At 38.8% G+C, this 17,057-nt stretch overlaps 1 protein-coding gene across 4 annotated transcripts; it reads left to right on the top strand.

Annotated features, from left to right (window-relative positions):
* The first annotated feature begins 1,516 nt into the window (after positions 1 to 1,516).
* Positions 1,517 to 16,514, top strand: ncln (nicalin). Of its 4 annotated transcripts, none has more exons than XM_042415911.1 (15): positions 1,517 to 1,801; positions 3,134 to 3,324; positions 4,619 to 4,763; positions 5,500 to 5,594; positions 7,743 to 7,823; positions 8,105 to 8,208; positions 8,874 to 8,962; positions 9,307 to 9,446; positions 10,104 to 10,282; positions 10,733 to 10,820; positions 10,924 to 10,962; positions 11,425 to 11,585; positions 11,729 to 11,782; positions 11,959 to 12,037; positions 12,857 to 16,514. In XM_042415911.1, exons 1-15 carry the CDS (start codon positions 1,627 to 1,629, stop codon positions 12,917 to 12,919), a joined length of 1,683 nt encoding a protein of 560 aa, XP_042271845.1. In that variant the 5' UTR covers positions 1,517 to 1,626; the 3' UTR covers positions 12,920 to 16,514. The 4 variants fall into 4 exon arrangements, with proteins under 4 accessions (XP_042271845.1, XP_042271844.1, XP_042271843.1 ...); XM_042415910.1 differs by having other exon boundaries at positions 11,422 to 11,585; XM_042415909.1 differs by having other exon boundaries at positions 10,104 to 10,330.
* Positions 16,515 to 17,057: the final 543 nt, after the last annotated feature.

Genomic DNA, 17,057 nt, shown 5'->3' with positions numbered 1-17,057 from the left:
ATACATACATATATATATATATATATATAGTTAAATATTTTATTTTACAGGAACAGGAAAGAAATTATTTTTTGTATATAAATACTAATTTTTAACATATATTTGACATCTACCAAGAGACAACAGAACAATTTTTTGTACGTGGTTCCTGACAGAAAAAAATTTAATTAAATAAAAAGAAACCTGGGATTTGGTGAATGAATTTTGAATTCGCTGTGACTTTAATGCCACCATCAGGCCAGACTCAGGCTAATGCTACAGACTATTCTGTCAAACAAACTTGAGAAATGTGATATTGATTTTACCTTTTAGATTGTCTGTGCTCAGGACTGTGTGGAAATCAGGTGTGGAAATAGTCTTCCAGGGCAGTGATCATCATCATTAGGCCTTAGGTCTAGGGTAAGACCCTGTGGTGGACAGCTGAACCCTGAACCAAAGAACCCTTTTCTCCATATTTAGTTTACTATCATAGAAGCCTAATAAACCAGAAAATACTCACATTTGATGAGCTTGAATCAGATAATTTGACATTTTTCTCTTAAAAAATGACTGAAAACAATTAATTGATTATCAAAATAGTTGGCGTTTCGTTTTCTATCAATCAACTAATCAACTAACCGTTGCAGCTCTAAATATACAATAAGATTATTAAGTAATTAAATATATGTTACACTTCACCATCAACGTCATTGTTTCAAGGGGCCTGTTGTCCTCACTTCCATGTACAATATTTTTGCAACATTTAAAAAGTTATCTTTTGTTTTTTAGGTAATGATCAAACAGTGAAAGTGTAAGCCTACTCGTTAATTCATTATTGTAACCAAACCAAACAAAAATGCATCTTATCCATAAGGGCTGCATGTAGGACTCATGACATGACATCAGTATTTTTAAAATCCTGGTTATGCACCTGTCTGAGTGCTTTACTGCCATTGCGAAGAGGAAACTTGATTGATTTAATTGGTGAACCTCTGTTGTAGTAAAGTTTAAATGATCAGAGTAACAAAGTCACAATGATAAAGCAGTTTAACTATCTTTTTTGTGACCAATTTTTTTATTGCTTTTTCCCCCTCATGTAATTTGGTATGGGTACAGGGGGCACACAACATGAACTGAATTGTCATGAATATAAACTCCACATGAAGCAAAAACTCATACAAGATGTATCAACATCTCTGTCCAGAGTCTTTACACATATCAAAACATATCAACAAACATACCTTCCCACCCTTTGACTGCAAAGAGTATTTCTAATTCATGGGTGCACTGCGCCACCGAGTGTCATTGAATATTATGGCACAGCCGTCCTTGGATGTCCCTGAAGGACCCCTAATTCAATTCAGTTTGAAATATTTAATCATCTGAGAAATATGTTAAAGAAACAAACACTTAGCATTGTGAATTGATTTGGTTCAGTCTGTTTTCAGAACGGGAAATAAAAATAATAATTTATAAGTCTTCTTCCTGCTTCAGAGTAACTGGCTGTTCCGCTGTTCGCCTGATCAGAAGTATTTCAATAACGGCTGCTGCTGGCTCAAGCTGAACCTGTCCCCCCGGCTGTCAGTGGCTGTGACAGCTGAAAATACCGTTTCACCCTCTATTTGTGCGCTGAATACAGTCTCCACCATGTTTGAGGAGGCCAGTGAAGTGTTCGATAACATGTTTAAATCTTCGTTTCCTCTCACGTTCATCGTGTTTCTGCCCGCAGTGCTGATCCTGGTGTCCCCGCTGCCGGCCGAGGCGGCGCATGAGTTCACGGTGTACCGCATGCAGCAGTACGACCTGCAGGGGCAGCCGTACGGTAAGACAGCTGTTCTTCACACAGGAGTAAATGTCAGCTTTACTGCTTTATATTGGCCTGTAATTAGATATGTGTCGAGTTAACGGGAACGTTACTTGTGAAGAAGCTTTTAATGTAGCATTAGCCAGCTAACTAGCTGCTAATGTAGCTTCGCTTTGCTAGCAGGGAGGATCAAAGTAGCTTATTTCCTTTAAGTAAATCAATATTTTTAAACTTAAATCTGAGCCACATGATAAAGCACATATATCTCCTCCGTAAGCTGCACCCATTTCATGATTTGGATGCGTTATTATCTTAACATCATTGCCAAAATCATCAAACTTGAACTGAACAGGCAGAAAACTGAAGGCTGGCACAATGTGCCCTCCTCCCCGTCTCGCTCCTCTTCCCCACAGTTTTCTGCCTTGATGAACTGATAACATTTTATGTGGGTTGTTGAAATAGTGTACAAGTGTGAGCATGAGTGTGGTGAAGATTCAGCTTTCTATCTCCAATAGGAGAAAACATTTTGACAAAGAGATCATGAATGCTCTGATCCACAGAATGTAGCAGGAGAAATAAATTCCTATTTGGTACAATACTGTGAAAGTACTCAGTCAGTAGTACTATAAATACTCTTTCTGTGTTTTGGATGAAAATGACTGAAAGCTTCCAGACTTGACAAATACATCACCCAAACTAAGGTATCAGCAGATCCTGAAGAGGTCTAGGTTTCCTCCAAAAAAAAAGGTCTTAGAAGGTGTTTAAAAGTCTTAAATTTCATTCAAAAAGGTATTAAATATTTTTTTCTAGACTGCAACAGGCAGTAATATTAGTTATAAAATGATTTTTTATTTGTTTTTAGCAAAAACTGGCTGGAAAGTCCACAGTTATATTGTTGCAGACCTCTAATCTTAAATGAATTAGTTATTTATTAATTGTTTGATCTTTCCATCCATTCATCTATTGTTTTCCTGCTGCTGCTCCACATCTAGGTCATGATTAATAAGTAACTAGTTATATTATTGGGAATGATTATTATACTGCCAGGAAGTAATGACAATTGTGAAATAAATGTCAATAAATTGACATTTATTTCACATTGTTTATTTATCTTTCAAACTTTGACCATGAAACAGGTATTAAATTGCATTTATGTGGTATTAAAATGTCTTAAAAACCCTGCAAACCCAATCCTGCTGTTACAGTCTTTGTCAGGACCCTGACTGTGATTCATCTTATTCTCGTATCAGCATCATTATGTAAATGGAGTCCTAGTGTATATAAATAATGGCAGAAGTTCCTCTAAAGGAGTCGATTCATGATTTCAAACATTGTATCTGGTATCTTCAGGTACCAGGAATGCCATCCTGAACACTGAGGCTCGTACTGTGGAGGCAGAGGTACTAAGTCGTCGCTGTGTCATCATGCGGCTGGCAGACTTCTCTTACGACAAGTATCAGAAAGCCCTGCGTCAGTCTGCGGGGGCTGTGGTCATCATCCTGCCCAAGAACATGTCGGCTATGCCCCAGGACATAGTACAGGTATTTATACACACACGCTGTTGTTACAAATTTTGTGCTGTGCCCTATTTTTTCCCTCTCTACTCTCAACCTTAACATGTTGTGGTACAGAGGAACATGGTGGTGTCACATTGCAAAACTTTGTGAATTGACAAAGAGGTGGAGATCCTTTTCTCTCTACCTCCAAAAGTGATTTATAAGTGATGCTCTGCCTGTGACTGTAACTACAAACCCAACCAACATTGAATTGAGGCCAATACAAACGTCAGTATTTGAGTATCTTGAAACATTGGTGAAATATGATTTTCCCTTTTTTCTTTTTGCATGAACACACCAAAATATCCTTTTTTAAATTAGTATTTCTAGGAGCAAATTTAGAAAAGAATTTAGTTCAAGATATGTAGTGAAGAAGAGCCATGCAATAGAGACACTGTTTCTAAATGACTTCAAATATATCTTTATCATTTCAGTACTGCAATTTCTTATTTATTGGCTGACACATGAACTGTATCTGCAATACACTAAGATCAGTCATTATTTCGGTCTGGCTGACTTATTGTTTTAGCTCTACTTGTGACACATTTGAATAAGTGAAGAGAAAAATGAACAGTAGGTGGTTGTGAAGCAACATTAAAGTCGATGTGATCTACAGATATACAGCACAAGAAGAGGAACAACTATTATTTCAAATTCTTGTTGTTAATCGTTATGCGTTGTTTCTGTTCCGATCTCGGCATCTGATAATGTTTACAAGTCACGAGTAATGTCCTCTATTTTAGTTTTGAGATGACTGAGCAGAATCACACAATCAATTTATTTTGCAAAGCCATCTTTCTGATAGCTATTTTAAGCTTTTCTGCTCAGCTTTTCCAAGTTTAGTGTGGCTCAAAAACAAAGGTTTAGAGTTAGTGTAGTGAACAGTGAAGTCCTGCTAACCCTTCACAGAAATTCAGGATTATCTTGGTGAAGCACACGGCACAAGTTGTGACTAATTAGACTTCCCACCTGCGAAGGGGGATCATTAATCTTTCTGAGAAGCTGAAGAAGTTGGCATTTGATGTGTTACTCATTTTGTTACATAACTAAACTCAATTATTGGTTAATGGCAAAAGCTCTGGAAAGCTTTGTTAATCTGTAAATCAGTTTGTTTCCTGTTTTCCTTTGTCTCTACCTCCTGTCACTTACTGAATCTGAGCAGTTGAAGGAGTTGCATCCGATTCCCTCTTTCAGTTTTAACCCATCAGCATTTCATGACAATAAACGCAGCTTGGTCTCTTATCTTGCTAAACATGCTGTTCCTCCTTGTCCTGTGTAGCAATTCATGGAGCTGGAGCCGGAGATGTTGGCGACTGAGACCATCGTCCCCGTTTACTTTGCCATGGAGGATGATGAACTGCTGTCCATCTACACCCAAACCCTGACCTCCTCCTCCTCCCAGGGCTCCTTATCAGCAGCTGAGGGTAAAGACCAAATGAAAAAACCCCGGGGCTGAAAAATGAAGCCAACATGGAAGTGCCAAAAACTGCAGTTCCTTAAATGGCCACTTGAGGCTGGCCCCAGAAGCGAGTCAATCCCCATAGACCCCCATGATAAATGCCCAACTTTACAGCAGAAATAAACATGTTTACAGCCTGGTACCAAAAAAATGGTTTTGGTCTCTATAGCTAACTTCCCCTTTCATGACAACTGTACGGGGGTGAATTTTTTTATAACTCACCCATTTAAATTTTATTAAGCTGTAAAGTTCTGCATAATTAAGGACGTGGCCACTTTGAGTGACAGATCGCTAGCAGCTAGGTGGCTTGTTTCAGCAACCAGGCTTCATTCGGCCCGCCTCACCTCCACCTCTTTGCCCATTTTGGATTAGCCGAGAGTTAGGCAGAGTCAGGCACTGTCAAGATGGCAACAGCTGGGGCCGTCCACTTTGAGCTTCAAAACTGCCTTTCAGAAACCAATGGGTGACGTCACAATGGCTATGTCCATATTTTATACAGTCTGTGGTTAAGACTGATTGTGCTGCCAGGCTCTGCTCGCAGTTGAGAAAGTAGCTGAACTGATCATGTTTGTTTTGTGTTTTCTTCACCTCTCGTCTTATGTGTCTTTTTCCCTTTCTGTATTGTACACACTCATGAACACTCAGTTTAATCAGTTCAATAATTATGTCTTTAATTTGTGATTGTGTTGTGTTTTCTGTAGTCTTGCTGCATACGGCCACAGCCAATGGCTTCCAGATGGTCACCAGTGGAGCTCAGAGCAAAGCCGTCAATGACTGGGCCATCACCAGTCTAGAGGTGAGACTGAACTATAATCTGAAGACAGCTGTAGCTGAATCAGCTGCTTTAAACAAAAAATGTTAGCATTGTGATATGATTTATTCATGCATTACAGACACAAAAAACAAAATCCAAGGCATAACACGTTAAAGGGAAAACATTTCATTTGACATGTTCCTAAGAAGTTAAAAGACAAAGAAATATTTTATATAAAACTAACAATAAAATCCTGAAATCCAAAAACACATCATCAATGTTTAGATAAAAAATAACGCCCACATTAAAATACAAGGACAATTTGATAGCTAAAGCAAAAATATCATTGGAGATTTTGTTATAAATCTGTGATCTACTCCATAAATAAGTCCTAACCTGACTTCTGTAATTCCCCTTGGCTGTTGCACAACACAGCACCAGTGTAAAAAAAAAAAAAAGGAACTTCTGGCTACATTATTTACTCGAGGAGCTCTAACACACACTGGCTCTGGTATTATGATTATACTGAGTACAGACCTTTATTATCTGTGAACACAAGTAGACATTTGAATCTTTTAATTACTTTATTTGACAGGGATGGTACATATTAATAACATTTCTGAAAATATGCCAGAAAGGCTCATTTTCATCTGTTAGTCCCTGGGCAGGCAAATAGTGGGAAGCACAAATGTTACAAATAAAACCAGTGAAAATATGCAGATATAAACAGAGCCTGCATTACATAGAGACATCATGTCATCATGTGGTAACATTCACTCAGTAGTAAGAATAAATATACTTTCCAAGTTGTTAAATTCAAATTCTGCATGCTGCATACCAGGGCACAAAATTAGCACCAACCACCAGCCAAATGCTGGTAAAATAAGTGGCTGGTAGGTTTACTTCTTCTTCTTTTCTTTTTTTTTACTTAAAAAAGTTAATTTTGCACCCTGTTGCACACTTTCATTTGTATTCTAAGTATATAAGGGTGTCACTTTATCTTTAAAGAGATAAAGCGTCACCCTTCGAAGCAGCAGAAAGTAGGTTGCGGAACAGTGTTACACAACCTGCAGAGGAACAGTGGCTTTGTGGTTTGCACTGTTGATTAAAACCAAGAAGGTCCTGGATTTACATCTCTGAGCAATCAGTGTTCATCTGTGTGGTTTGTGTTAAGCTCTAAAAAAAAAAACATGATCAAATTGCTGCAGCTGTCAACTGTTGTTTTGTGTCTGCAGCCAAGGAAAGTCATATTAATTGGCTGTTTGATAACTAAACCTTTAGGCGTGTTTTGTGGCTATAAGACCAGACAATATACCAACACTTACAAAAAGCTATTCAGAACATTTTGAGTAGACTAAAAAAGATGAGAAACTAGCGAGAAGCAACTGCAGCAATGACACTTTGTGTTATTTTGTTAGGGTAGCATTGTGTTTGCTGCCTGCTGCAGTATTTTAGTGCCGAATCTGTGTTGGTTTTTTTTTTTCTCTGAACATGTGGGTGGGCTTAAATCCCTGAACAAAAACGGTTGAGTGGATTTAAAGCCTGTAAGTCTCAATGGATTTGATCAGAAGGGCTTACTTTGATTTTATTCAGTGTTTGTGATGACTTAAATCGATAGCAGAATAATTGTATACAGTTTAAATTATATGAACAAACACACTGTGTAGCCTGATGGGCCTTAAAATTCTTTTAAGCTTAGATTTATTTCTATTTTACCCTCAAGTTCAACCTTCAATTCTAATTATGTCGACACAAAAGCCTGAACAAGTAGATTATTAATGCACAACGGGAGACCTTTCTGTATGAATGTCATTCACTGTTACTTCTGTCCTTCTCTCATAAGGGTTAATGAAGGGGTTTGGATGCCTTGTTTGAAAGTACTTTTAAACCAAAGAATTTAAGTCAGAAAGGTCACGAAATAAAGCCGGAGAGAAGTGTTAAGACAGGACTTTCTAATCTGAGTTTGTATTAAAACCAGAAGAAAAAAAAAGTGGTTTAGTCACACTGCAGAGGATTAGGAGACAGAGGGGCTTGTGTGACTGTAACCCTACTGCAACGCTGCACAGTCACAGCCTGACAGTTTAAACACACATAGCAACACTGGATTAGCTGAATCCACTGCTATTGATTTACTGTTTCTGCCTTCATTTCCATCTATAACTCGCTAACGGCTTCCTTGTTGTCCACCAGGGTCGTCTTGCTGGAGTCGGAGGAGAGGATCTGCCTACTATTGTGGTGGTGGCTCACTACGACTCCTTTGGTGTCGCTCCAGTACGTTCGCTGCTTCTTTTCTCTTTTTAAATAATTTGATGCCTTCAAAAACATCCAGAGAGTTTAGCAGCTGAAGAAACATTTTGTCTGCAAACAGCTGAAAGATTATCTTACATTTGACAGCTTATTTAGTCTCTAAGTGGAGTCAGACACAGTGTCTCTGAGAATAAAAGATGTAAGAACCATATAATACGTGTTGATGCGGTAATAGTTCAGGAAATAACCCACTAACGCTGTTCAAAGTATTTACTGCCATCTGACTTCCTGTTTGTTGTGTGCAGTGGTTGTCGTACGGAGCAGACTCAAACGGTAGCGGAGTGTCCATGTTATTAGAGCTGGCTCGTCTCTTCTCAAAGCTCTACACGTACAAGAGGACGCACGCTGGGTGATTAATGACACAAAACACTTTCAACATAAAAATTTTCACTTTTTTTTTTTTTTTTTTTTTTTTTGCACATTCATGGTCATGTTTCAACACCACACTGACGCTCCAGGCTGCTCATGTAATGACGTGAGCTTCCTTCGTTTAACTTGTGAAACAGTAAAAGTGTTATTGATTGCTGACTTCAGTCGTTCATCCAAACATCAGTTTAAGTTTATTTATCATGTCTATCACATTTGTTACGGTTAGCATCCTGCTCCGAATGCTTTTTGAGAACTATATTGAACATTATCAGTGCACTTTGCGTGCAACAAGGATCATATCAGATTGTGTTAAACACTCAGAGTGCTCAATAATCTGATGGAGACTCGTTCTTATGTCTAAATGTACTCAACACTAGCTGAGCGGAAGGAGTTATTCCTTTCAGGTGCTGAATAATGGACTTTACTGTTAACACAGATAAAACAGACTCTTCTTTGTAGAATCAAAGTCGTCTCTACTCGCTTGATTGGTCCAACAACTTGTGATTTATTGTCCACATTGGAAATGACTGATATTCTCTAATTAACCTTATCTTGTTCCCATGTTTGTATATCATAGTATCAGACATTCATCAGGTTATTCCTTTGGTGGATTTGACTCATTTATGAATCTTCGTGTGTGTTCAGGTACAACCTGCTGTTCTTTTTATCTGGTGGGGGAAAGTTTAACTACCAGGGCACCAAACGTTGGCTGGAGGACAACCTGGACCACACAGGTACTGTAGAGTTCAGTCGTCTCACAGTTTGCTGGACACTTATAGAAGGAGATGTAGTGATTCATGCAGCTAGATTTGGTTTGATACATAAAACTGGTGCCAGAATACTTGAACCAACATCTGAGTAAAGACAGTTTATAAGCTTTTTAACAATGAAGAGCTGCCTGCGTTAAATACTACCTTGGTGTTGGGGTTATCAGTGCATCATTCTTCTCTGCATAGCATATAAACAGGTTTTGTTTTTATCTTTCAATCATCTTAACTTGTCCTGGGCTCTTTTCTTCCTGTCCTCCGTCTTTCTGTATCTCTTATCTTATTGATGAACTTCCTTCCTTTCTCAACAGACTCCAGCCTGCTGCAGGACAACGTAGCCTTTGTGTTGTGTCTTGACACTTTGGGAAACGGAGACTCGCTGCACCTTCATGTGTCCAAACCTCCCAAAGAGGGAACTCCTCAATATTCTCTGCTCAAAGAGCTGGAGATGGTAAGACGAGTACTCACTATGCCACAGATTCTATATAGTATTATATGATGTATATGGTAAAGCACACTCTTACTTGATGACACGTGAGTCTGTCTATACTAATAATCTCATAACTTGCATAGAAATGTAAATGACTGTGAAAAGTCAGCATGTCCCACTTTAATATCGCAGATATATCTGTAACACAACAGAAGTTTTCTTTCTTTCTCAAGTCACATCATGTGAGTTGTGAATCGGAGCGCCTGTGCTGCTTCACACTGAGTTAACGTCCTCTAACTTGATGTTTTTCTAAATGCAAACCAATAGATTAACATGTTAAGGGTGGAGGACACTACAAAGTTAAACTGTGACAGAGCTGAAAACACATTTCCTGAGGAAGTGTTGCGTGAGCCTTCACACTTAGAGATGATTCACTGGAAGAGGCGAGGCGAGCAGTCCACTGAGAATATGCTGAAACAAAAAATGTGGAAGAATTTAAATTTATTAGATGACTAAAAACTAAAATATTCTGCCTCATATCTCAGTTTACTGGTTCACAGCAGCCTTCATATTTTGTTTTTGTTGCCTGATACAAGTTGTTTGAATTATTAGCTGTACACATTCAGGAAAAACTAAGCTTATAATTTCTGTTTTTCTCTCCCTCTCATCTCCTCCCAGGTGGTCTCTAGTCAGTATCCAGAGGTCAAGTTCTCCATGATCCACAAGAAAATCAACCTGGCCGACGACATGCTGGCCTGGGAACACGAGCGCTTCGGGATCCGCCGGCTGCCGGCCTTCACTCTGTCCCATCTGCCGTCCCACCGCCTGGCACAGCGCTCCAGCATCATGGACGTGCGGTCAGTGTCCCCCTCCTCTCGTTATGGAGCGGGAGAGCCCCCTGCTGGGTGGGTTCATTACTGCAAGTCTCTGAATCATCAACAGAAAAGAGTTTCCGTGTCACTTGCGAGTCTTTTTCATTTGTGTCATTGATGTTGTTGGTAGGGTCCTGTTCCTTTTCACCACTTTCTTTGTCACATCATGTTAAATAACCACATCATCCGTCTTCCTGTCTGTTAGTAAACCAGTTATCCTCAGATAACTTCATATTTTCTCTGTGCTGTTTTTTCTTTTTGTTTTTGTTTTTTCTGGCAAACTTTCTGCATTCCAACCCACCTGTATGGAAACACATCCTCTGCAATCAGTTTCTCTTCTCTCCATTGTTGCCCCGGGTTGTTTTGTTCATCCTCTGATGTGTTTTGAGTATTACATTCTCTTACTGTCTGCAAACTTGTGTTTGTGTCTTACAGGCCTCATGTTGACGTGAAGAAGCTCAGCAGGAACACTAAGGTGGTGGCAGAGGCGCTTGCTAGAGTCATCTACAACCTCACAGAAAAGGTGAAATGCACAGATAAAAAAAAATGTGGTATCAGTTAAATGCTTTTGCCTGTTTCCAGCCTGTGAGGTAACACTTCTGTGTTTCTTGTGCTCTGCTGTACAGGGGGCCCCTGGAGACCTGCAGATCTTCAGCGAACAAATGGTCAGTCACTGAGCACACCTGCTTCCCTTTCACAAATAGTCATGCATCATCTATCATCTAATCAGCAAACTGTTTCTGAGTCATATAGTCACATCAAAATCAACCAGAAACAAACTCAGGAATCTAAGGAAGTTTTTATGAGTTGTGATAGATCTCTAAAAGTAAAATCAGTGCCAACAATCAGCTGTTTTTTGCTGTTATTATGACAAAAATCACAAAAGTCAAAAGTTTAGAATTTTATATTGTAAAGTCTTTTTTTTTAGTTGTAAAATCAGAAAGCAAAAGTTTGAAGTTACTCCAAATACAGTTATTGCTTTACATAGTAAAAATATTCAAACAATACTTTGTCGAGTGCTTTCCATCGCAGATTGACGGTTATTCTTAATGTAGCTCTGCGGCCCTTTAGCGGGTGTCCTCATACTGTATGTGTCTGTTGTGATATGATTCGTGTGACATCAGCAGGTGCAGGAGGAGCAGCTGTCAGCGGTGGTCGACTGGCTCACAGCGCAGCCCCGAGCCGCCCAGCTGGTGGACAAAGACAGCAGCGTGGTTTCCACGCTGGAGTATCACCTGGGACGCTACCTCAAGGATGTCAAGAAACACTACGTCAAAGCCGACAAAAGGTAAGGGCAACGAACAGAAAAGACACTTTTAGATGCTCGAATGCCCAAAATAATGATAATGACTCTTTCCTCTCTACTTCCAGAACTCACAGATCTAATGTTTAAGGTATATCCTGATCAGTTTGTAACTTTCTCTTCCTCAGGGATCCAGAGTTTGTATTTTATGACCAGCTTAAGCAGACGATGAACGCTTACAGGTACAGTTTAATGAGCTGCTCTTCCCCTCTCTGAGATGCTTTGTATGCACCCTCCAGCTCACGGCTGTCTCTGTAAAGTCTTTAGTGTTGTTTCAATCAATCCTCAGTTATCAGACTTTGGTCCATTTCTCTCTTTAATTCTGAATCCCACTCTGTTGATTCTCTCTTTCTCTCAGAGTGAAGCCGGCTATTTTTGACCTGCTGCTGGCTGTCTGCATCGCAGCCTACTTAGGGATGATGTATCTGGCTATCCAGGTAAGGCTCTGCCCTCTTAGATGTGCATCTCATTACTCAATTTTGTATGTCAATATCACGTGTGAATAAACACTTGGGTCACTTTTCTGCAAAAGACACAAACGTCATTATCTCATTATAATAAATGTTAAACTTGACGATAAAACTTTGAAGCTGTTTCATTCAGGCCTTTAATTAAGGTTTGAATGACAATTATGTTTTAAAGATCCATAACAGATGCAGCCTTAAAGATCTGTGACCAAAAAAAACAAACCCTCTTCTTTCTTCACTTCACTTTTCAACTCACCGCTGCTCCAGCAGCGTCAAAGCTTCCTCTGGTGCAGCAGACACCAAGTATTGCTTCAGCATCGTATCGATACCATCATGTTTGAATAAACCTAGAGCTGCAACTAACTAACTAACTAATTTCCTTATAGATTAATCTACTGATTATATTTTTGATGAGTTGTTTGGTCTATTAAAATGTCAAAAAGTAAAGAAAAACTGTCCAGTAATTTCCCAGAGACCAAGATAACGTGTTCAGATACCTTGTTTTGTCCGACTAAATGTCTAAAACCCAAAGATGTTTAGTTTGTAATGACATAAAATAGAGAAAAGCAGAAAGTAGTTGGAAAAAATCACTGACATGATTGTTCAACTATTAAAATAGTTTTTCTTTCAAATAACTAATCAAATAATCAATTCCTTTTTTCAGCTGTAAGCTTTAAAAAAGATGATTAACGGACACTAGTGACAATGTGAGCGTGCAGATGTTTGTGAGTCTTTTCTGAAAACATGAACTGATTGCTGTCTGTTTCTTCTCTTGTCGTCTCTTTACAGAACTTCGGAGTCCTGTACAGTATTGTCCGTAGAATCACCCAACCCAAGACGAAGACCCACTAAGCTCCACAGCACCTTCTTTTTTTTTTTTTTTTTTTTTTTTCTTCTTCCCCCTTTTCCTCACATCCACACACTCTAGCCAGTAAGAACGCAGACGCCGGGCCAAGCTGCAGTTCTCGTGATGGTTTTCAAAACCAGCAGAATCATTTTCATTTCCTTCATCCTGAACCGCAAACTATGATGTCAGATCCTGTCTTGCTGCCAACTTTATCCATCTGGTCTCACGGACCAGATTAATCAGGAATCATTTTCCGCTCTCCCTGTCCTCATGAGTACAGATGTCTCGTCATTCATTTAAAAATAATTCCTCTGCGTTGGAAATATCTATTTGACTCTCCTGATTGATGTAATCTGTTTGTTCACACCTCAGATCCAGATGAGATTAAGTGAGAGGTTGTGATGTCGCTGTACCGCCGATCACTCTTCATTCCTCTTCTCAGTACACTGCACGAGTGATCGTTCCGCCAAACTAACGTCATGTGTGGTCTCAGGCAGCTAGAGGGAGAAACTGACCGCACAGAGTTTAGCCCAGAATTTCTTCTGTCGAGAGATGTGCTCATCACCAATCTTTGTCTTCTTTAAGTCCGTCTCGATACAAAACTCCCTCATGTAGGCTGAAAGAGTTATTATTGGTCGCTGTAATCATTCTTCTCTGTTCTGGCTGTGTAGAGACCTGCTTCTAATGTGAATCCAGTGGAAGAGATGGGACACACGTTTAAGCTAATAAGAGGCTTCAGAAGTCTGAGTTAACCAACCCGAGTGTGTATTTTTGTCAGTCCACCACATCGGTCCAGACTAAAATATCTCAACAACTACAGGATGGAACGCCATGAAAGTTTGTACAGTCTGTCATAAAACCCAGAGGATGAAGACTCATGACTGTGGTGATCCCCTGACTTTTCCTCTAGCGCCACCATGAGGTTGATATTTTTTGGTTTTGAGTAAAATGTCTCCACTAGTGCTGATTATTTTCACTAGTGATTAATCGTTCAAGGTGCTGTCTTCAAATGTTTTTGTCCTGAGCAACATAATAATAACATAATAGGACACTGAAGAAACCAGAAAATATTCATATTCAAGAAGCTTGAACCATTTTTAGTATTATTTTCTTAAGAAATGCCTCAAATCCATTAATCGATTATCAGAGTAGTTGGCGATTAATGGATAAATTGTTGCAGCTTTAGTCCCCACAACTATCAGATGGATTGCCATGAAATTTGGTTCACACACTCATGTCCCTGTTGTTATGATCCTCTAGCACCAACATAAGATCAAAGTTTCCATTTTTATAGTACTTTGATATATTGAAAACTAATGAGGTTAATAATACATGTGCACTTGTTAGCTTGCTTACATTAGCATTTAGCTCAAAGCTCAGCTGTGCCTGAGTAGACTATTGTTTTTTTTTGTTAAGGGGGACTTTCATACCAAGAATATGAGCATATTTTTGGACTAAACCCTTCTTCATCTGTTTAACTCAAACTGCTGAAGCTTCATGTTTGCTTCAGTTCAACTCAAAAATGTGTATTTGCACTGAAAGACACCAATAACTCTTTCAACGTACATGTAGGCGTGTGGGTATCTTAAAAAGACGTGCTTGGAAAAATCTGTGAAAATGACTCCTCTTCAACACAAATATCGTTTACGAAAAAGTCGACCTGTCCAGATGAAATGTGAAGTAGTGTTTTAGATGATCCTGATTCCATTGCCTTGGTAGGAAAAAAAAAAAATCCTTGCCAAACAATTATTGTATGCATGAATCTCCTCATTTCTCCCCATTGAATATAGACGTCTGTAGAAAACTAACCTTGAAATTTTCCTTCTTAATTTTTTCGTGTCACCTTTTTCTAGACTCGAGATTTGTTTCCTGTTGCTGTGACTTCATGTGTCTTATTTTCTACCACTCAGTCCTTTTTTTTTTAAATCCTGTATTGATTAGAAAGTCCTGCTGTTGAATTACACTTTCCTGACAGCAAAAGGTCACATGCTCAGAGCACCTGTGTGTGTTTTTAGCGTGTAAGAGTACAACGCCAACACATCATGACGAGATAAAACTCCCCCTTTACTCCTTTTTTATCAGTAAAACCATGCCGTGTTGAATAGGACCTTTTGCTGACTGTGGCAGAAATGTGATTTCCACTTAATCAGATTTTTTTTTTTTAAAGCTCAAGTCAGCACTGCAGGTTTTATACAATAGATGTCTTAAAATGAGCAAGAACACAAAGGGGGTGCGGTTAAATCGGAAGAGTATCTTAAAACACACAAAATAGAAGATTAGTTTGTGTAAATTCAACAGTTATGCAGTGAAGTCTCGACCTTTCCTCTGCCCTGGTCTTGCTCTGTTGTGGGTGAATGGTGTCTGTTTGCTGTTTTTTGTGTTTTCAGTGTTTTACTGCATGACTTGTGCCCCCCTCCTCCTCCTCCTTCCCAACCCTCCTCCCGTCGCCATGGTAACAATGACGGGACATTTTATTTACCAACACAAGGGAACGACTGTGTGGTACAAATGAATTTTTTTTTTTTTTTTTTTTTTTAATTTATTGAAATCCGTTTTGATTTGTGCACTGAAAGTGAACGCTCCTCTGGTCTGAACTGTTTCACCTCATCCACAACACTTGATCTTTGCGATGAAAATGATATCAGTTGTGATTTAAAAAAAAGACAAAAACAAATAAATGACAAAAATAAAATTGCACGTCTGTTCTCTTTTGTTTACTGACATGTTTTATTTTATGGGGAAAATAAATGAAACGATAACATTGGCTGAATGGTATTAAAATTGTATTACAAAAAGAGCAAGTAGTGTCTTTTATCAAGTGGTCAGATTTAAAAAGTGGTAAAATTTAAACACTTTGGAGGAAAAAAAAAATGGGGCAATTTGTATAGCTTACAGTGTTTATCAATGGTCCAAAAACAAAACAAAACATTTCATTAAAATAGACTTTGAATTAAGAGTTTTAGTCAATGATTCTTCCCAGAAAGTCATAAAAATTCCCAAATTCTCCCTTCCCTTTTCTAATTTTGATCTACGAATGAACAATAAAAATAATACTAATAAATTACAGTGCAACTTTTAAGAAATACCTGCAGTGCTTTCAGCCCACCGTTCTCTACTAACCTTCTACTTAGCTCTCATCTCTGCTCGTCAGCAGCTCCCACAAACACTTGCCTTCATAATTTGGGTGGACATTTTGGCACAATCGATGCATTCATGTAAATAATTTGTGTCATAATGGAGCGAAGCCCGCAAGACAGTTCAGACAGACAGCTCGTATATCATACCTGGTACAAAACAATTCATGCTCTGCGACAAGGTGGTCCTGTCAATGAAGCTGCTGTACTGCTCAAGCAATGCTTAATATTTTACCATCACTCCCTAAATTTCTCTGTACTGAGCTTTGTGTATGCAAGCGGGGAGTGATAAGCTCAGAAACTAGACACCAAATATATCAAACTACTAACTGCAACCTCTGCAATAAGGTGGTCCTGTCAGTGATGCAGCTTTACTGATCAATTCGCAAACATTGCTTCATTTTTTTTTTTATTGTCACTCCCCAATCTTTTCTTTCCTGATCTTGGTATGCAAACAGGGAGTGATGAGGTCAGAGATTAGACACCAAATATTATTCTCTACTCTCTACAACACATAGACTGGAGCCTTTGCAATAAGATGACCTTGTCAATGATGCTGCTTTACTGATCAACTGGCTCCTGTTTACCGTCACTCCCCTATCTTCTCTGTGCTGATCTTGCTGTTAGCAAATAGGTCAAACACTAACCCTGTGTATTCATATGATCTGTTATTGTCTAAGTAAGTTGTCTGACTGAACTGAGCTTCACATACAATTACAAAGCAAGATGAAGTGAAGCCAATGTTCTATTAAATGCTTAAATTAAGTAAGAATCAGCCAAATCACTACAGAAAGACAAAAAAAAGTGTTCTCCCCAATTTCAGGTACTGTAGTTTTGTCAATTCTGGGTAGTATTAGAGGTGGGCGATATGTATAAATATATCTGCAACTTTATATCACCACATAATACACTTGAAAATCAATTGAGTTGAGTGTTATCTAGTGGACACCTACAGTAGTAGACAGGTGCGTAGTAAAATGAAATCATGTGAAGGAAAAAGTTTGAATTC

The sequence above is a fragment of the Thunnus maccoyii genome, chromosome 7, assembly GCF_910596095.1.
Source record: "Thunnus maccoyii chromosome 7, fThuMac1.1, whole genome shotgun sequence".
NCBI classification, from domain to species: Eukaryota; Metazoa; Chordata; class Actinopteri; order Scombriformes; family Scombridae; genus Thunnus; species Thunnus maccoyii.
Note: the sequence above shows the minus strand (reverse complement) of the source record. Positions and strands in the feature narration are given on the sequence as shown.

Bases quoted from the DNA above. Each gene is read 5' to 3' on its own strand.
- ncln (XM_042415908.1), top strand. From the start codon at position 1,627: ATGTTTGAGGAGGCCAGTGAAGTGTTCGATAACATGTTTAAATCTTCG. The intron at 8,209-8,873 runs GTGATTAATGAC...GTGTGTGTTCAG, and splicing joins TACAAGAGGACGCACGCTGG to GTACAACCTGCTGTTCTTTT. The intron at 12,038-12,856 runs GTAAGGCTCTGC...GTCTCTTTACAG, and splicing joins TGATGTATCTGGCTATCCAG to AACTTCGGAGTCCTGTACAG.